Source organism: Natrix helvetica (genome assembly GCF_964273705.1).
Source record: "Natrix helvetica genome assembly, chromosome: 4".
Taxonomy (NCBI): domain Eukaryota; kingdom Metazoa; phylum Chordata; class Lepidosauria; order Squamata; family Natricidae; genus Natrix; species Natrix helvetica.
This window is the reverse complement of record NC_138550.1, coordinates 61,041,046-61,063,036: the sequence shown is the minus strand read 5'-3', so window position 1 is coordinate 61,063,036 and position 21,991 is coordinate 61,041,046. Positions and strand designations below refer to the sequence as shown.

Genomic DNA, 21,991 nt, shown 5'->3' with positions numbered 1-21,991 from the left:
GGACTAGCATCCTCTACTCTTCGAAGGCAGGCCGCTGCCTTATACACAATAATTGAGTCAGTGGACAAATGTACCCTCATTCAACACCCCAGGATCCGGAGTTTCCTCAAAGGGGCTTCAAACTTCAGTCCCCCTGTGGTCCATCGTTACCCGACTTGGGATCTGTCCCTCATCTTACAGGCCCTCATCGCATTGTCGTTCAAACCACTTAGGTCCGTCAGCCTTCAGCTGTTGACACTGAAGGTGGTTTTCCTCGTAGCCATCACCTCAGCGAGGAGAGTGTCTGGTGGCCCTGTCGGTCAGAGAGGATCTCTGCTTGTTCCATCCAGACAAAGTGGTCTTGCATTTGGATCCTTAGTTCTTACCAAAGGTCAACTTCTATTTTCACCACAGTCAGGATGTCGTCCTTCCCAATTTCTGTCCTTCGCCGTCCCCTCCACTGGAGCAGAAATGGCACCTGCTCGACATCTGGAGTGCCCTGGGTCACTACATCAAACGCACAGCATCATTCCGGAAATCCAAGTCAATGTTCCTCTCTTTTCAGCTGGCCACAATGGGCCATAAGGTCACTTCCTCTACCATTGGTCGCTGGATCAAGGCCTGAATTTCCCTAGCTTATGAGCAACAATCTCGCCTGCTACCTAGACGCATGACCACTCATTCAACTAGGAGCGCGGCTACCTTGGCCGCCTGGGCCACGCAGGCTTCAATGGAGGAAATCTGAGGGCAGCGATGTCATCACCGTCGCCCTTCATTAAACATTACAAAGTTGGCAAGTTTGCCTCGGCCAAGGCGTCGTTTGGGCGACGTGTTCTTCAGAGTGTTATTTCAGACTCCGGGACCCTGGACCAGGACTCTTCCTGCCCACGTGACTCTTAGCTTGAGTACATCCCATGCTTGTATTCTCCAAGCAGCGCATAGGAGAAAGTCCATTGACTTCCTTGAACTGCTGTTCTCAGTGTGCTACGGGAGAATCCAACCCTGCCCTGTGTCCGGCTGGCCCAGGGTTTGTGGCGGATCACCTTCCTACCTACCTTGACTTACTGTCAGAGACTTAACTTCATCTTGAACATCTTCTTACGGCTGCGCCCTGTTAAAAAACTGGCATCTGAAGGAGAAGAGAGGTGTGGCCAGGACTTTTTTCAACTCAGTCTCTAGGCTAATAGGCTGAATTTAACTATGCTTGGATTCTCCTGCAGCGCACAGACAACAGCCGTTCAGGTAAGCCAACAGACTTTTTCATGTTGGATTTTAAATTTGTTAATAATTTTTGCTAGATGACAAACTATGGTTCTATAAGGACCTGCCTCTCCTCTCTGAACAAGAAAGTAGCTCTTGAAACAATTAGCATTTCAAATATAGCCTTTTATTGAAGAAAAGAGAGAGCAAGACAAAGGAAGCAGGATCTGAGGATTCTCCCCCCCACACACAATTCTTTTAGGTTAAGGCAGTTAGAAACCCTTCCCCTCAGTCCAGTGTTGAATAAGCCAATCCAAAGGTGCGAAGTTGTTTTGAAAAGGTGATTAGAAGCTGTTCTCAGGCTGGCGGTTCTGAAGCTGAGAGAAAACAGATGGCCCTCCCCCCTTACATCCCCATGAAGGTAAATCAAAGTACAGGATAGATAGGCTCCAGAAAAAAGGCTATAAACTAAAGAATGCACCCAGGCCCCCTCTCCACCAAAATGACAGGGTCCCAATAGGAATCTATGGAACCTGACAGGTTCAGAAGTTTTTCAAAAATGATTGTATTATGCAGTAGAGAGTAACTTGCTGTTGAATAATTCATTGCTATGAAAATAGTTCCATGACGGATTTTATGAAGTGTGCCTTTAATATAAAGCTGTAGCTCCTGATATTTATTCTGTTATATACAATACAATACAATACAATACAATAGTAGAGTTGGAAGGGACCTTGGAGGTCTTCTAGTCCAACCCCCTGCCTAGGCAGGAAACCCTATACCGTTTCAGACAGATGGCTATCCAACATCTTCTTAAAGACTTCCAATGTTGGGGCATTCACAACTTCTGGAGGCAAGCTGTTCCACTGATTAATTGTTCTCACTGTCAGGAAATTTCTCCTCAGTTCTAAATTGCTTCTCTCCTTGATTAGTTTCCACCCATTGGTTCTTGTTCTACCCTCAGGTGCTTTGGAGAATAGTTTGACTCCCTCTTCTTTGTGGCAACCTCTGAGATATTGGAACAATGCTATCATGTCTCCCCTAGTCCTTCTTTCTCTTAAGCTAAACATACCCAGTTCCTGCAACCGTTCTTCATATGTTTTAGTCTCCAGTCCCCTAATCATCTTTGTTGCTCTTCTCTGCACTCTTTCTAGAGTCTCCACATCTTTTTTACATCGTGGCGACCAGAACTGAATGCAGTATTCCAAGTGTGGCCTTACCAAGGCATTATAAAGTGGTATTAACACTTCACGTGATCTTGATTCTATCCCTCTGTTGATGCAGCCTAGGACTGTGTTGGCTTTTTTGGCAGCTGCTGCACACTGCTGGCTCATATTTAAATGGTTGTCCACTAGGACTCCAAGATCCCTTTCACAGTTACTACTACTGAGCAAGGTATCACCTATACTGTACCTGTGCATTCCATTTTTGTTGCCTAAATGTAGAACCTTACTCTTTTCACCATTGAATTTCATTTTATTAGATAGTGCCCAATGTTCAAGTTTGTCAAGATCCTTCTGTATCTTAAGCCTATCTTCTGGAGTGTTGGCTATTCCTGCCAGCTTGGTATCATCTGCAAATTTGATGAGTTCCCCATTTATTCCCTCATCCAAATCATTGATGAAGATGTTGAAGAGTACTGGGCCTAAAACAGAGCCTTGGGGTACTCCACTGCATACTTCCCTCCATGTAGATGCAGTTCCATTGAGAACTACACGTTGAGTGCGGTTGGTCAGCCAGTTACGAATCCATCTGGTGGTGATGCTGTCTAACCCACATTCTTCTACTTTATCTAGTAGTAGGTTATGGTCTACCTTATCAAAAGCCTTACTGAAGTCCAAGTAAACTATATCAACGGCATTCCTCTGGTCCACTAATTTTGTCACATTATCAAAGAATGCAATAAGATTAGTCTGGCATGATCTGTTTTTGACAAATCCATGTTGGCTTTTGGCTATTACTTTGTTTGCTTCTAGGTGTTCGCAAATTCGTTGCTTGATTATTTTTTCCAGAATCTTTCCTGGTATTGAGGTTAGGCTGATAGGTCTGTAGTTTCCTGGATCTAATTTTTCCCTTTTTTGAAGATGGGAACCACATCAGCTCTTTTCCAGTCCTCTGGTAGTTCCCCGGTGTTCCAGGATCTCTGAAAGATATAATTCAGTGGTTCTGAGATCTCGTCTGCTAGTTCCTTCAGAACCCTGGGGTGTAATCCATCCGGTCCTGGTGATTTGAACTCGTCTAGGGTAGACAGGTGCTCACTTACCATTTTCTTCCCTATTTCAATTTGTGTTCCTAATCTGATTTTTGTGGTGCTGCTTTTGATAGGTTGGACTGTTTTATCCCTTTGTGTAAAGACAGATGCAAAACATGAGTTAAATAGTTCTGCTTTCTCCCTGTTGCTTATCACCTTCTTGCCACTTTCTCCTAGCAATGGACCAATTGTTTCCTTAACTTTTTTCTTGTTTTTAACATGTTGGAAGAAGCTTTTTTTGTTAATTTTTACTTTTGTGGCAAGCCCTTCTTCGTTGTGAGCCTTAGCTTTCCTCACTTCATCTTTACAGGCTCGGGCTATTTGCTGATATTCTGCCTTAGTTGTGTCCCCCTCCTTCCACTTTTTATACTTAACTTAATATATACTTAATATACTTAATATATTGAATTTTAAATTGACTTGTATGAATGTTCAGTTTTGAATGGGATTTTAGTTTAAAAATGTAATACCACTTTGGACTGTCATTTACTTTCTGTAGTATTGAATAAAAATATTCATATTAAATATTTACCTATAAGTTTTATGTTTTTAATTGCAGTCAAACTCAGCGAAGCCCCCATGTATTTTATCGTCATGACTTAATCAATCAACTTCAGCACAATCATGCTCTAGTAACTTTAGTTGCAGAAAATCTTTCATCATATATGGAAAGCATGCGACAGTATGCTAAAGGTGAGTTAAATTTTAAAGTTGTTTAGCTCATTAAATTTCTCTCCTAAACATTGTTAGGAAGGTTAGCATTTTAATCTGAGAAATGTGAGATCACCTACTCTATAGAGGAACATGTAAAATTCATTTTTAAACAAAAAGTGTGCAGGATATTGATTTGTTTTACAAAAATAAAATATTTTTCGCAGTCTATTTCTATGCCATTTATGAAACATTTTTAAATTATATGTTAATAAATTTTTGAATAAGTTACAAAACAATCAAAGGACATTGGTACGGCTGTCTCGGTTGCATATCTAAAACATAAATGGTTCAACAATATTAAAATGTTGGCAATTCTAAATGGATTTCCCTGGATACATTGAGACTTACTGATGATTAAACATATATAACATTATAATATCTGCTTCTTAAACATTGCAGAGCATGGAGAATATGATCCACAAACTGTAAGACCAGGAAGTAGATACAGTCATGTCCAAGAAGTCCAAGAGCGGTTGAACTTTTTACGGTTGGTTTAAGCATGGTTTGTGTTGCGGGGGGGGGGGGGGGGATAAATGTTCCTTAATCAGAGAAAATATATTTGTTTACTTAGGTGAAGAACTGCATATTCTTATTGCAATATATGTAGAATAAGCTTATTCTGATTTGTAGACATTATTGCAGAAAGATCCTTAGAAGAGATTAGACTTCTTGCATCTTAATTTTGATCCTGTCAGTCTAATTCACAGGTCTGCGACTAAAAACTGTTTGATTATTTTCATCTAATTTCCATGTATTTTGGTGTGCTGAAAACAAATAAAATATTGAAAAAACTCCTAGACGTCATGATTTGCCACAACATGCAAAATTGTCTTCAAATTTATCATTTTTTTTAAATTTTTGGTATTTTTCTTTATATAATGGGTTTTTAACCAAATTTAAAGTCCATATTAGTATTAATTAATTCACATAAGTGCATTTAAGATATAAAATGCCAAAAAAAACTTTAAAGGGTTTTTCTGAGTTATGTGAAAAAAATATAGCACTGTAAATCTGATGGTCAGCAATATATACATAAACTAAGCAAGTTTTAAGTCTGTGCTTCTAATGATAGAAGGGGTTAATCTAAGCAAGTTTTAAGTCTGTGCTTCTAATGGTAGAAGGGGTTAATCTTTCCTGAAGAATCCACTGGGAGGGAGACACAGGGCAGATAGTAGCATCTCCGGTCAGTGCAGGGGGCGTGGCCAGCACTGTGACGTCTCATGTACAGACACAAAGCTGCTCTCTCCTGCATGCCACACTTGTTCACGAATCATCATCAGGTTCTTGGTTCTAGGCTGTTCACACTTTTTCATCGCAATTCATGTTAGCTCGTCATTCTTCAACCGTTACATTATGGCTCCGCGAAAGTGTATTAATTTGCCAGACAGTTTCTGTTTCATCTGTGGTGAATATACAGTGTTGAAGCAACAGCAGAATATTACAGACTTTGTGAAAAAAGTATACTTTGCATACTTTGAACTAAAAATTGGAGATCAAGATAAAGTTTGGGGGGCCTCATAAAGTGTGCAAATGGTGTGTTGAGGACCTCCGAAACTGGTTCAAGGGTAAGAAAAAAATCTTTCCATTATGGGATTCCTATGGTATGGCGAGAGCAAAAGAACCATAGTGATGACTGTTACTTTTGTTCATGCGATGTGAAAGGGTTTAATTCCAAATGGAAGCATTCCATTTCATATCCCAATCTTCACTCAGCAATTCGTCCCATTCCCCATGGCACAGATATACCAGTACCCAAGCCCCCTGCTACCTTGGAAGAGATCCTAGCTCCGATGAAGGTGAAGTCATACCTGAACCAGATGATGAATCAAGTTCTGACTTTGAAGATGATACCAAAATTGTTTTCTCAGGAGGAGATGAATGATTTGGTAAGAGACTTGAATCTTCCTGAAGATGCCGCTGAGTTACTTGGGTCAAGGCTGAAAAGCAGGAATTTATTGTTGCCAGGAGTGTCATCTTCATGGTTCAGACATCGTGAAAAGGAGTTCGTTCCTTACTTCGCCCAGGAAGACAAGTTGGTTTATTGCATCGATGTCGAAGGTCTGATGGGTCAATTTAAAATCCAATATGATTCAGAGAATGGCGTCTTTTTATAGATTCTTCAAAAAGAAGTCTCAAAGCAGTTTTACTCCACAACGGTTTTTATGCTTCCATACCTGTAGGTCATTCCATACACTTGAAGGAAACCTACAAGAACTTGGAATTGGTTCTTCATAAACTTAAATATGAAGACCATGGTTGACAAGTGTGTGGGGACTTGAAGGTCTTGTGCATACTGCTCGAGCAGTAAGCTGGGTATACCAAATACCCTTGTTTTCTGTGTCTATGGGACAGTCGAGACTGACAAAATCACTGGACCAAGAAGAGTTGGCAGCCGAGGGTGCTAACAGTTGATGAAAAAAATATCCTCCGAGAAACTTTGGTACCTTCCCATAAAGTTCTTCTACCACCTTTCTACATAAAATTGGGATTGATGAAGCAATTCATAAAATCACTTCCAAAAGATGGAGAATGCTTCAAATACTTGGTCACCAAGTTTCCATGCCTGTCGGAGGCAAAATTGAAGGAAGGTGTGTTCGTCGGACCATACTTTAGAAGGCTTATACTGTAGTTGATCAAGAGTTTGTCAATACCATGACGGATCCTCAAAAAGAAGGGTGGATTACATTTAAAGAAGTCGTACAGAAATTTTTAGGCAATAACAAAAGATCCTCACTGCAAAAAGATCATCGGAAGAATGCTGAAAGCATTTCAAGCTTTAGGTTGCCTGATGAGTTTGAAAATGCATTTCCTCCAGTCCCACCTTGACTACTTTCCTGAAAATTTGGGAGCTGTGAGTGAGGAACAAGGTGAACCAAGACATTAAAGAGATGGAAAGGAGATACCAGGGGAAATGGAGCATTATAATGATGGCAGACTACTGTTGGATGCTTCAGAGAGACATTCCAGATGTTACTCACAAGCGTAAATGCACCAAGAGGAGCCTCACAAGGAAGAATAATCGAGTTTAGTGTGTGTAGGTGAGCTCATTTCAGTTCAAAAAAGGATTTTCATGAAAATATTGTAATAAAACTTTAATTTTATAAGTCTATTTCCATTTATTTTGAGGTATTGCCTTATTTTACAGTTACTTAAATTGTCAGGAAACGTGATGTCCTATGACAAAATGGAGGTCATTTTTGGATTCAGCGCACCAAAAACCAAAAAAAAAAATATATGTGGAAAAACCAAAACAGCTCTCTAAAAATTTGCAGACCTGTGTTGCCATTCATTTAATAAAATATTGATATGCCTACCCCGTAACCTCTTTCAGATGGACCCATTTCAAGTACATTGTTTTCACTAGAGTTTCTGCAATTAGAATAATTACTTCATAGCCAAGCTGCTCCAGAAGGATTGAAAAATAAGGAGGGTTCTTTTATGAATAAATAGATCTTGATAGCTCTTGATTAATCAAAACACATTTGAACAGCTAGTTTTAAGGATAAGAAATTAGTAAATATAAAGGAGAAACTTAGCTTGTCAGTTTTTGGAAGGAAATGCAGTATCTTATATGAAGATAACAGAAATACAGTTAATGTACTTGTCCAGATTTTATTAAATTCAATATTAAATTCAGTAACTTCCTTTTATGAATGTACATTAAGAGTATTAATGTAAAAATATGTGATGTGCACATTATGTAATAATGCTAAATTATCTTTTTTCCCTTTTGAAAATTTCAAATTATTGGAATTTAGGTATATATGGCAAACTTTATTTTTAAAGTATTTGTGGGATTAATACGTATTTCTAATGATTTGTTCCTTTGTTTTCTGCAAGATTTTTACTGAAGGATGGTCAATTATGGCTCTGTGCTCCTCAGGCAAAACAAATATGGAAATGTTTAGCTGAAAATGCAGTCTACCTGTGTGATCGTGAAGCCTGTTTTAAATGGTATTCTAAACTAATGGGAGATGAACCGGACTTAGACCCTGACATTAATAAAGACTTTTTTGAAAACAATGTTCTTCAATTGGACCCTTCACTGTTAACAGAAAATGGAATGAAATGTTTTGAACGTTTCTTCAAAGCTGTGAACTGTCGGGAAGGGAAGCTAGTAGCAAAGAGACGTGCCTATATGATGGATGACTTGGAGTTAATAGGACTAGATTACCTTTGGAGAGTAAGTGTAAAAAATATATTCTGACTATTCAAATTGAGACTGTCATTTACTTTCTGTTAATAGTATATTGACGGTATTGAAAAAATGCCTTTACAAAAAACACTATTTTTGTAAAGTAGACAAATCAACAATTACACATATGTAGAATGAAGCATCATTGTGTATTTTAAATGTGCTTTCATTGTTTTGTACATTTCATATGTTCACATATAAAGCTTAATGTTTTTGTGATAGTATGGCGCTCTTGTATACTATTTTAAGACTTACAATACAATAGCAGAGTTGGAAGGGATCTTGGAGGTCTTCTAGTTCAACCCCCTGCCTAGGCAGGAAACCCTATACCATTTCAGACAAATGGCTATCCAACATCTTCATGAAGACTTCCAGTGTTGGGGCATTCACAACTTCTGGAGGCAAGCTGTTCCACTGATTAATTGTTCTAACTGTCAGGAAATTTCTCCTCAGTTCTAAGTTGGGGCATTCACAACTTCTAGAGGCAAGCCGTTCCACTGATTAATTGTTCTAACTATCAGGAAATTTCTTCTCAGTTCTAAGTTGCTTCTCTCCTTAATTAGTTTCCACCCATTGCTTCTTGTTCTGCGCTAAGGTGCTGTGGAGAATAGTTTGACTCACTCTTCTTTGTGGCAACCCCTGAGATATTGGAACACTGCTATCATGTCTCCCCTAGTCCTTCTTTCTCTTAAGCTAAACATACCCAGTTCCTGCAACCGTTCTTCATGTTTTAGTCTCCAGTCCCCTAATCATCTTCATTGCTCTTCTCTGCACTCTTTCTAGAGTCTCCACATCTTTTTTACATTGTGGCGACCAAAACTGAATGCAGTATTTCAAGTGTAGCCTTACCAAGGCATTATAAAGTGGTATTAACACTTCACGCGATCTTGATCGCTTTTAAACTTTAAAAAGTCATAGATCTAAAAAACCTCCAAACAGAATATAAATAAGGGTTTTAAAATTTATGAATGATCCAATTTTAGTTGAAAATGTTCTTCAACTACTACCAGCATAATAAGATTGTGTACAGCTGTTTTTCCAACAAATTTATCAACTATATCAATAAAGAAAAATATTTGTAGCTCACGGTAGAAATGAGGGATGCTAGCACTGATGATGTTGCCTATTTGGGGTAATGAAACATCTGCAAGAAAAAAAGCAAGCTCAGAGAGCACCAAGGACCCCTCATTATCAACCATATAGCAAAACCTTGACTGATTTAATGGACTTTGTATGTAATTTTCTTAAGTAATTTACATAATTTATGTCATAATTGTGCAGTTGATATAAATGCCATTAAATCATTGTGACAAATTATTTCATATGTGATATCACACACATGAAATAATTTGTCACAATTATATAAATTCTTTAAAGACATTTGAAAATAATGGACAACTTCTTCAGAGTACTCCATTAAAGCAAGATTTTATTATTTCCAAATTATAGGGAAAAGATCCAATGACTAAATCTTTATAATAGGAAAATTTGAAGTGTGCCCATTGTTCTTAACTATTCTTCCACAGTTATTTAAGGTAATAGTAAATTCACACTATTGCCTGGAAAATCGCAACATAACCAAAATGTAAACGAATAAAAACAATATTCCATTAACAAATCCAGAAGACCTAGATTTCAACATGTTTTCAGTATTTACTTGGTATTAGCTTTTTAAGTAATGAGTTGGCTTTCTAAAAGTTTTGTTTTAGCTTCTTATGAGAACACTGGATGCAGTCTAAATTATCATATAGCATATTCTGGAAAAATTCACAGTGCTCTCTGTAGCATGCTACTCTAGCCATTTTGTATATGGTCTGCCATCTTCTAGAAGTTAAAAACCAGAAGTGGTTTGTCATATTTTGTATGAAATAACCTGTAATACAACCAGAACACCCCTAGAATAACAGAAACTGCTATTGTTTGGCGCATTAAGTCCAAAAAAATGGCATACCAAGAATGGGTAGAATGGTATGGATATTCCAAAGGTTTTAAAAACATTCCATTTCCAAAATGGTAAGTTGGGCATATGCTATTTTATATCATTTGCTATATAATTTTAGCTTAACATATGCTTTATGTTGTTGTTTAGGTTGTAATTCAAGGAAGTGATGATATTGCCAGTCGAGCAATAGATCTGCTGAAGGAGATTTATACCAACCTTGGTCCAAGATTACAAGTTAATCAGGTAAAATATTAACAGTAACTTCTTTTTATAGGAAGTTTTGATGCAATTTCAGAAGAGTAAACATCTTTTTTGTGTATAGGCAACCAAAGAGTCCAGTGTAGAAATAATCACAGTAAATACACATTTAATATTGCTTTCACAATATAGACATGGTTAATAATATATTACCACCACCACTACTCCCAAATGTTCTCTGACATAAGCAGATATGGGAAGAGGAGGCGGTTTATAAATTTAATAAACTGAAACTGAAACTGAAACAGATATATTTATCTAATTTGGGTGGTGCATAACTTTTATTATTTTAGAATAATGTAATGTTCTGTGGCAAGAAAGGTTCGATTAGTGAAGACCTACTATTTTGACATTAATCTTTGTTAAGATAAAGTATTGATATTCTGTCAGACTACATGACAGTTATGATTATTCCTTGTATTTGGGGCAGTGCTTATACCACTAGAGTAAATTACGTTTGGCTTGTTAATGAACTTTTAAAATATTTTTTGGAATTATAAAATTGGGAAAACCTGCACTTCTACATGTAATTTATTGAAAGTTTCTGGTTATTTTTCATGTTATTTCCTTTTTAAAAAAATAATTGATAAATTATGGCTCTTTTGGCATTTGTACAGGTAGTTATCCATGAGGACTTCATTCAGTCCTGTTTTGATCGTTTGAAGGCATCCTATGATACTTTATGTGTATTGGATGGAGATAAAGATAGTATTAATTGTGCAAGACAAGAAGCAATAAGAATGGTGCGAGTGTTGACTGTATTAAGAGAGTATATAAATGAATGTGACAGTGATTACCATGAAGAACGAACAATTCTACCAATGTCAAGGTTTGTGGAAAAGTCAGTTTCCTGGGGTGCAGTGATTGAATTATTAATTAGATAGGATTCAAATTAGTTTTATATAGCTATTACAATAGGATACATATGTTTAGGATTATGCTAATCAACTTAGTGTCTCAATTATCGAAATATCATGGTTTGTAAGTGCAGTTCAACAGAATTATAAATGTCATGTTTATTATACTTGATACATGCAAGAAAGATATTATTTTTTTATCTGACTTACAAAATAAATAGCCATCCCTTTCAGAAGAATTCAGAATAAGAAACACATTTTCTTATTAGCAAATTGTCAATGTTTTAAAAAGGAGTAAAAATATTTATTAACTGTGTTTTACCATATTAACATTTTTAAATATCCAGGATAGTTTTAACTAGAATTTCATTTCTCTATATTTTCAGAGCTTTTCGTGGTAAGCACATCTCTCTAGTAGTTCGTTTTCCAAACCAAGGTCGGCAGGTGGAAGATTTGGATGTTTGGTCTCATACAAATGATACCATTGGTTCAGTCAGACGTTGCATTCTCAACCGTATTAAAGCCAACAGTGCACATACCAAAGTAGAATTATTTATTGGAGGCGAATTAGTAGATCCCGTAGATGATAGGAAATTAATTGGACAATTGAATCTCAAAGATAAAACAGTAAGTACTAAGAAAAATTATATACTGATAAAATGTGTGCCCATAACACTATAAATATAATCTGTAATGATAGAATTATACATTAGTAAACTTGCGCACTTGTAGTTTAATACATTCAGAAGCTTTTAAAAATAGTTATGCTTCACTACTTGATATAGTTTATCAATTTACATCTGCATTTTACTCTGTTGCAGTTAATTACAGCAAAGCTTACACAGATAAGTTCCAATATGCCTTCAAGCCCTGATAGTTCCTCTGATTCTTCCACGGGTTCTCCTGGTAACCATGGCAATCATTATAGCGATGGTCCAAATCCAGAAGTTGAAAGTTGCTTGCCCGGAGTTGTAAGTAAAAGAACACATGCATCTAAATTTATAATACTAGGCAAACATTTAAAATTTGCATCTTATGACAACTTTTTATTTTTATTGTAGATTATGTCACTGCATCCTAGATACATCTCATTTCTTTGGCAAGTTGCAGACCTAGGAAGTAGTCTAAATATGCCATCTCTTAGAGATGGTGCACGAATCCTTATGAAATTAATGCCACCAGGTAATTTTTTTATTCTATAATTTTCAATTAAAATATATATTTGCAAATGGAAAGATCATAAAGTGTATATATAAAATCTGTACACCCATATCCAGAATTTTAAATTGACACTCAGAAAAATATGGCATCCTTCACTTAATCCTCCAGGAAAAGATTGAAGGCAAATGAGGTCCAGGCAGAAGAAGAACATCATGGCTTCAGAACCTAAGGGATTGGTTTGGACAAACTCAGCAGCACTTTTTCATGCAGCTGTTGAAAAAATAGGATTGCCAACATCTGATGACGGATATGGCACGAAGAAGATACACCTCTGTAAAATGCAAGGTTTTTGACATGTAAAAATATCATACCAATATAAATCACTTCAGATTTCCCCACCATCTTTAATATAACATATAAGCTATCCAACTAAAATCTTTCAAAGGGGAAAAATAAAAATACTCACAAAAATATAGTTTCATAAGTGTGCACACCTTTAAACTAATATTTTGTTAAAGCACATTTTGATTTTATGACAGCATTCAGTCTTTTGCGGTAGGAACTATCAGCATGGCACACCTTGGGGAAAGTTTGCTCACTCTTCCTTGCAAATGCATTCTATGCATTTGTTGATGTACCCATATTTTTCGGAGTATAAGACACACCTTTTCCCCATCTAAAAGAGTGTGGAAATGTTGGTATATCTTACATACCAAATATAGCCATTTTTTAGTCTCCCGAAGCCCCTGCCCAACATCCCATTTTCACAAAAAATAGAGGCGTTTTTGCCTTCCCCCAGCTCCCAGAAACACTGCAGGCTACAGCAGGGCTGGGGGAAGGCAAAAACGCCTTTGTTTTTACAAAAATCTGCGTTTTTGCCTTCCCCCAGCCCTGCTGAAGCCTGCAAAGTGCTCCTGAGGGCTGGGGATGACAAAAACTTTTTTTCTTAATTACCTCTTCGAAATCATAGTGCGTCTTATACACCGGTGTGCCTTATAGCCCGAAAAATACGGTATTTATTTATTTATTTAAATTTATATGGCCGCCCACCTGCTCTAAGTGACTGTGGGCAGCTTACAAAAATTAAAACCTAATATACAAATGATAAAAATAATTACCCACTCCCCTGGCCACAACAATCAATCAGATAAGCCACTTGATAGGCTCCATCCCACTTTGGATTACCCAGGCCTTTTGGTAAAGCCAGGTCTTCAGGGCTTTATGAAAGAGTGTTAAATTGGGAAGCAATTTAATCTCTCTCGGGTTGATTTTCCAAAGAATGGGAACCTTCATGGAAAATGGCTGAGACTGATAGCTGGGTGTCTTCAGCATATTGATGATATCTCAGTCCATAGTGATGGATGATCTCACCTAGGGGCTTCATGTAGATGTTAAACAGAAGAAGAGAGAGTATCCACAAAGAGACTCCAGAAAGCAAGCAACAAAGTCTCGACATCTTGTTTCCTATCAACACCAACTCAGAGCAGCCATAAAAGAAAGAAGTGAACCAAGACAACACAGATCCCCCCCCCCACTCACAACCTATGAAAGAATAACATGTTTGATGGTATCGAAGGGCTCCTTAAAATGCTGGGGCATCACCCCTTCTCATAGGGAAGCATTAATCACTACCAGAACCTACCCACATGTCACTTCCTGAGAATTTTTCACAAGCCAGAAGGCATGGATCTAAAATACAGGTGCTTGTACTTATACTCCTTGTCTTTCTCAGAAGCAATGGGATTAAACTATTCCCACATAACTGGGCAAAAACCTGCCCCAGGTTCCTCCTCTGGACCAGCAATCATGCTGGCATCTAACTGGGAACAAAGCTGAGCAATTTTGCCTCCCGGAAAATCAGCAAATTCCTCACTGCACCCCTTCATGTAGACCTTGTATCCTCCTTTCCCAGGAGGAAACGGCTCACCTTAAAGAGGGTCGCTGGCCGATATATGCCATTGCAATTGGTGCAGAGAAGTACTTAATGCTTCACTATCTGAATTGCTACGAGGTAGGCTTTAATAGCAGCTCTTACCTGTATTCAGTTGTTCACCCTTGTCTTCCACCAACGGTACTTTAGATATCGCTTGATCCGTTTTGTCCCTCTCAATTCCTTGAGGGCATTCTTGTGCATAGCTCTCTTAAGGTCATCACACAGATTTTCAATTGAATTCAGGTGTGGACTCTGGCTGGCCCATTCCAAAACTTTGATCTTCCTCTTCTAATGAAGCCATTATTTTATTGATTTGGAAGTATGCTTTGGGTTATATGTCTTTTATGTATATAAAGTTTTTTATTTTTCATTTTCATAACATATAATCACATGTATACTATTACATAGCCAACATCGTATTGTATTATTAAATGTTTACATCAATTCATCTTACCATCAACTCCAAAAACCAATTATTGGCTCTTCTGCTCTCCATACACCATATTTGTACCTTATCCATCACTTTCTTCTCCCTCTCTCCTCCCCTCACTACCTCCTTTCTGCTCTCTCTCATCCTTCTCTTCTCTACTTCCACTTCCTCTCTCCTTCTCCTCTCTCCCCTTTCCACTCCTCCTTTCTCTCCTCCTCTTCCCCCTCCCCCCGCCCTCTCTCCTATCCCTCTCCTTCCCTTACCTCTCTCCTCTATTTCACACTCTTCATCTCATTCACTTGGTGTATTTCAGCTTCTGAGCAAGCTCCATTTTATGTTGATGGTATTTATCATTCCTTTTCAATATACATATTTAATTTTAACATATATCTTCCTCCTTTTTTTAAAAAAAATAGAACAAAAAAGTATACATACATAGTCATTGTGCTTTAAAAACCCCAGCCTAATTTTGGCTGAGATGTAGACCTGGTTACAATTCCCAACTATTCTCATCATTATATTTATATAATTATACATCCTTACACACACCCCAATTTGTGATTCTGTCTTTAAATATCAATAGTTTCCCATTGTAAGTATATTTCATGTTCCCTCTCCATTTTTCATATCTTGGATTAGATTGCCCTTAATTGTCTATAAATGGCAATCCTTACTGTTCAATGTTCATTACAATTCCCTTAATCTACTATATAAAATAACAAGCGGTAAACATCTCACTTTGTTCATCATCTTAAAAGTTCTATATATGTCCATGTTTCATATATTTTAACCCATGCTTAATTATCCTTCTCTTGTCATATTCAATCAATTAGCAACTCAGATTAATTATCATGTATAAAAGTGAATCACAAACCCCTGCTTTACAATCTCCCCATATCCATTTCATATTTGTCCATATTCCATATATTTTAACCTTTATTCAATTATCTTTCCATTATCATATTCAACCAGTTAGCAACTCCATTTTATTGTCATATTTAGGAATAAACCCCTTATTTTAGCTTTATATTTTCCCATATAACAATTTCTAGTTGTCTGATTTTTTCCTAGTAAGTCTTTTGTCCCACTTCTCTGTTCCTGCCTTCTCCTTTTTCTTTGTTTTGACACATCCACCCTCTTCAATTTTTTCCCCAAGCCACCGTCAAAAAGGTCTTTTATATTTCTCTTTGTTGGTGTGTAATCTCCTACTTCAATTTTCCTTATGCCACTGACAACCTCCAAAACATCTTTTATCTGCTTATTATTTCCTTTTGTTGGGACACATCCCCCATTTACAATTTTCCCTATACCACTGCCAAGTCCAATGAAGCTTTTTGTCTGCTTTTTATTTCCCTCTGTTTCTACCCCTTCATTACCTTGCTCCCCTTATTCTTTGCTTTCTTCTTTAAATACCTGCTTCTCTGGGTTCAGAATTCTATTTAGCTTGATTTTAATGATTTATACATATTTTTTATAATTTCACATAGTTCTTCAAATTCTCAGTTTGGATGTCCAGTTCCAAGGTTACATTTAGTTATACAGTTCTTATTTCAGAGTTCTGATCCACCTTAAATTTATCTACTTCAGCTGCTATGGGGAAGAGCGACGGGAGCCATCTTGGTCTTTTGTTCTTCCTTAATGTCCAGTTCCAAAATTACAGTTAGTTATACAAGTTTTATTTCGAGATTCTGGTCCACCTTAAATTTAGTTAATTCAACTACTGTGAAACCGGAAGAGAAGCTGTAGCCATCTTAATCTTTTGCAGAAAAAAAAAGGAAAGGGAAAAAAAACTTCGTATTTCCCAGTTCTTGACTCTGTTATTATTGCCTTTCTTTGCCACCCTTCACCTCTCGTTGGTCATAGCTGCTCAAAATATATTAATTGGAACAAGCTTACATACAGCCAAAACTCAGTTATGTTTCTTCTTCGCCTCCTGCTTTTCCAAGTTCTGATTTACTGCAGTTGGTTAATTGGAATTTCCCACACAGGTAAGATTAGGTTATCAGTTGTCAGTGAGGAGATTTTTTCTTGATCTTTCTCCCTTGTTGCATTCCATCTCTCATTAATTGGGATTGCTTAAGATATGTTAGTTAAAAGACACTCAGATGAAATAAATCTTCACACTCCTAGACTCCTTTAAAAACAATCTTTTCAAGTGGGAAGCCAAATTTAGAGTTATTATTTAAGTGGGTTTGTCACTTCTCGGCTTTCTGTCCGAATTGTTTCAAACAAATGGCTTTCTTTCTTTTTGAAAAAATCCCGGTCTTACCATCAATATTATTTATGCTCTCAAGAGTCTTTGCCTTTTCCAAGTTTGATTTATGACTGTGGGTTAGATTAATTTTCTTACTTGTCTTTCATCTCTTCCTCACACTCCTGTTAATTTGCTTTGGCTGGAAGTCAGCTTCTTGTGCAGCATGTTGCCATGCTGCCGCCCCTACTCCAATTCAGAGGGCAGATCTCTGACCTGCGAAGGACCTGTTTCCTCCCCCTTAGTCTGATGAGACACTGCCCCTTCTTCGCTCCCCCTCCAAGGGGGTTCCGATCTAAAAAAGATCTCGGAGATGGTTTGTCAGACAGGGTTCATGTGAGATTCTTGAGATTCTAATGCTGGGAAAGAATGAAGGCAAAAGAAGAACTGTCATCTCTGTCCCGCAGCGGCTCCTCCTCTGACCCACTGTTGACTCACCGACAGTCCGAATATTGCAGAATGTACAGCCTCATGCTATATAACTAAGCTCCATTTTATGCTGAATAAACTAAATTATTAATGTATCTTAAGTAGAAAGCTGTTAGATAGTTTTTTACTCCAAAAGCATTTTATTAAAATAAGTTTGATAAAAAATCAAAAATATCCGATTTAATTTTTTAAAAATCCCATCTTTTTTATTTAAAAAAACCATAGATTTTTATCCACCTTGGAATTATTGCCATAATTCATCAGACCATAACACGTTTGATGTAGGTAACACATTTTGTTTTGGAAAATGTAGTTAGGCTTGTATGTTTTTTATTGTAAGAAAAGGCTTCTGTCTTGTCATCCTATCCCACAGCCCAGACATATGAAGAATATGGGAGATTGTTGTCACATGTAGTACACAATCAGTACTTGTCAGAAATTTCTGCAGCTCATTTAATGTTGCTGTAGGCATCCTGGCAACCTCTCAAACCAGTTTTCTCTTTGTTTCATAAATTTTTGAGGGACATCCAGTTCTTAGTAATATAACTGCGCCAATTGCGCCTCCTACTGGACCGGAGTGCCCTGCGCACGGTCACTCATGCGCTGGTGACGTCTCGCCTGGACTACTGCAATGCCCTCTACATGGGGCTTCCCTTGGGACGCATCCGGAGACTGCAGCTAGTTCAGAACGCAGCCGCGCGGGTTATTATGGGAAGTACTCGTTACTCCCACGTAACACCTCTCCTGCGCGAGCTGCACTGGCTACCTGTGGCCTTTCGGGTGCGTTTCAAGGTATTGATTACCATCTTTAAAGCGCTCCATGGCATAGGACCTAGGTATCTGCAGGATCGCATCCTACCACAAACGTCCCTGCGACCTATCCGCTCACACAGAGAGGGGCTCCTCCTGGTGCCGTCTGCTAGGCAATGCCAGCGGGCGACACCTAGGAGTAGATCCTTCTCTGTGATGGGCCCAACCCTCTGGAATGACCTCCCCCCAGACATTCGAACTACCACCGACCTCCGTTCCTTCCGGCAAAAGTTAAAGACTCACCTATTTCAATCAGCTGGCCTGGCACTTTCTTAGTTTTACCTCCCGGGGATTTATTCATTTTAATTGGGTTTGGGGTTTTAATAAGCTTTTAATGTACTATATTTATTATTCTATATACAGTCTTGTAACCTCCTCCACCTACGTATTTAATTATTTAACTGTTTTATGTATGTATTTTATAACGCATTTTAGTGACTGTACACCGCCCCGAGTCCCTTTCGGGAGAAGGGGCGGTCTATAAATACGAATAATAAAATAATAAATAATAATAAATAAACTGTTGTGCCGTGTTTTCTCCACTTCTTGATGACCATCTTCATTGTGTTCCATGGTATAGCCAATACCTTGGAAATTTTTGTACCCTTCTTTTGTGACAATGAGATCCCTTTGATGCTTTGTAAGCTCTTAGCACCCCATGGCTTTTGCTCTAAAAGGCAACTGAGTAAATGTCAGGGCAATCCTATTAAAACAACTGAACTTTATATAAGCTTGATCAGAGACACTAATTGATGGCAGGTGTATACTGACTACTGTTTAATATGAGTTTGAATGTGATTGGTTAATTCTGAACACATCTATATTCCTATTTATAAGATGTGCACATTTATTGTATCCACATTATTTTAAGTTTTTTTATTTTTATTTTTCTGCCCTGAAAGATTTGTTTATTTTTCCATTGAATTGTGCAGCTTGTATGTTGTATTAACAGTGGAAAAATTCTGAGGTGATTTATCTCCGTCTGATTTCTTTTTATATCTCAAAAATCTGATATTTTAACAGGAGTATGCAGACTTTTCATATCTACTATATGCTGTTAAATGTACTATTGCACAATAATCAATGCTGCTTACTTAATTCTAATTGAAGTTCAAAATTAGCACATTATATAATAGAAGTTTGCACTTAGATCCAAAAAGGGAAGAATATTCTCTGGCGTGAGCATAGTTGTTATATCTGATAGCAGTACCTTTAAAAACAGGTTTTCTTGGGCCAGCATTGTAGTCATGTAGTCCTGAAAAATGTGTGTTATAAAGTCAAAACATGTTTCAGAAATATTTTTGATGTTTGATTTCTGAGGTAACTTCAGTGTATTTCAGTTTTAAAGATGTTTTGTGGAATCAATATGTTTTTCTTAATATTTGAGGGGAAGAATCATTTTTAAATTTTGTTTTATGTATTTCAGATAATACTACTATAGAGAAATTAAGAGCTATCTGTTTAGACCATGCAAAACTTGGGGACAGCAGCCTTAGTCCATCCCTTGATTCTCTGTTCTTTGGACCTTCTGCTTCACAAGTGCTATATCTTACAGAGGTTTGTGTAGAGTTAATATTTTGGCTAAGTGTAGAGCCAGTTTGGCTTAGTGATTAAAGCATCAAGATAGAAATCAGAAGACCATAAGTCTTTGGCCACAAAGCTGGCTGTAGTGGCATTGAACCAGTCACTTTCTCTCAACCATAAGAAGGAGAAAATAGGAAACCACTTCTTGAAAAACCTTCCCAAGAAAACTGCAAACTTGTCCATGCAATTTCTGAGAAGTGGACACAATTGAATGGAAGAAAAAAAAGTCATGTATCACTCCAGTGTTGATTTTTTAAAAAATGTTTCTGGTGTTCAGGCATGTTTTAATAACTGAAAAAAAGAAGCTTGTAATTATTTTGAGATACATTTTCCAGAAGTGATTTTTTTAATACTACATTTTCCCAAAAAAATTCCTTCTTATGTTATGAAATGTCACTGGGTTCTAGTTTGCGGGATTGTAAATATCATTTGAGAGGGGGGCTTATTTATTCCTTATATTATTAATTTTGAGATTTTTAGACAAGGAACATAGGGAAAACCTTCTGGGGTTTCTGGAAGTTAGGTGGCCCTAAACATATAATACAATTATTATTGCTATAAATAAAAAATGTGAAATCACAGCTGTTAGTTCCTTAGCCAATGTTGACCTTCATATGCAATTGATTCTTTCCAACTAGTATGTCATAGTATATCAAGGTAGTACTAAGTGCTGTCCAAGATTTTTTTGGTATGGCATCCAGCATGTTGATAACCACTGGGACCATCACAGGCAGTTTATGCCACAATCTTTCAAATTTAGTTTTTGGATCTTGATATTATCATCATCATCATCATCATCATCAGCACACACACACACACAATCCTGCTGTCTAATGACTGAGTTTTGAAAGCAGTTTTATTGAAGTGACATTTTTGTATTTTTTTCCTCTATTTTCCAGGTAGTTTATGCCTTGTTAATGCCTGCCAATTTGCCTCTGGGAGAAGATGCTACTGACTTTCAGTTCAATTTCTTAAAAAGTGGTGGCTTACCTCTGGTGTTGAGTATGCTGACTAGAAATAATTTCTTGCCAAATGCAGATATGGAAACAAGAAGGGGGGCCTACCTAAATGCTTTAAAAATAGCAAAGCTACTGCTGACTGCAATTGGTTATGGCCACGTGAGAGCTGTGGCAGAAGCTTGTCAACCAGTTGTAGAGGGTACAAGCCCAATGTCACCGGTAACCATAATTATTTTTGTATAATTTTTATTTTTGTACAACTAAACAACAAAAAGTATATTTAAAAAGTAGAAAAATAAAAAGTGTTAGAAACAATATAAATAAAGAAAAAAAAGTTAAAGACACAGCTTCCAATCTTTTTAAAAAATATATCTATGCAAATCCTGTTCTCATTTACTTTTCCCATTGGCATTTGAACCAAATAAATTTATCTAAGAGTTCTGGAAACTAGGCTTTATTTCCTCTCCTTTGTCATTTTATTAGCATACATTATTTTCTGTATGAATGCTTCCTGCTGTTAACTTAAATTTGAAATAATTGTTTGGACCTTTTGATCACATAAAGCTTATTTCTCCATCAGGAGCCATTTAATGATCACAGTTGGTAAGGTGCCAGTGAAAGGATAGTAAATAAGTAAACAGAGAATAGCATAAGTGAGAAGTGAACGTTCCTAAATCTTAATCTGACCTGCATTCAAATCATCAATAACTATGCTGGCGTTTAGGAAAACCATTAAGATCTGGTTATTTAAAAGCCATTAGGGCCTGATAAAACGATATAAGGTTCCTACCCTTATATCCATTGATTGGCTGATTACTGGTAGTGTAATTTTTTGGAGTGATGATGAATATGAAAGGTTTTCTTAATATCTGTTTGGTTTGTGCTACAAATTTTACATTTGTTTTATTCTAAAGTTTGTACTATTTTGAAAGTTGCTTAATGTCTTGTTTGCATTGAGCATCATAGACTTGTAAATAGACATACAGAGAACAACTCAGGATTTATGACGGAAACGAAAGTACGGGAAGTCCTCTACTT

General features: G+C 37.1%; 1 protein-coding gene across 2 annotated transcripts in view; it reads left to right on the top strand.

The window, feature by feature from the left end:
- Positions 1–21,991, top strand: part of USP9X (ubiquitin specific peptidase 9 X-linked) — a 162,805-nt gene that overhangs the window by 81,032 nt on the left and 59,782 nt on the right. For both annotated transcript variants that reach the window (XM_081951522.1, XM_081951521.1), the window contains exons 15-24: positions 3,990–4,123; positions 4,544–4,631; positions 7,985–8,327; positions 10,429–10,524; positions 11,157–11,368; positions 11,783–12,023; positions 12,218–12,367; positions 12,458–12,578; positions 19,837–19,967; positions 20,894–21,172. In XM_081951522.1, the coding sequence (XP_081807648.1) occupies positions 3,990–4,123; positions 4,544–4,631; positions 7,985–8,327; positions 10,429–10,524; positions 11,157–11,368; positions 11,783–12,023; positions 12,218–12,367; positions 12,458–12,578; positions 19,837–19,967; positions 20,894–21,172 (1,795 nt within the window). The remainder of the gene's footprint in view (positions 1–3,989; positions 4,124–4,543; positions 4,632–7,984; positions 8,328–10,428; positions 10,525–11,156; positions 11,369–11,782; positions 12,024–12,217; positions 12,368–12,457; positions 12,579–19,836; positions 19,968–20,893; positions 21,173–21,991) is intronic.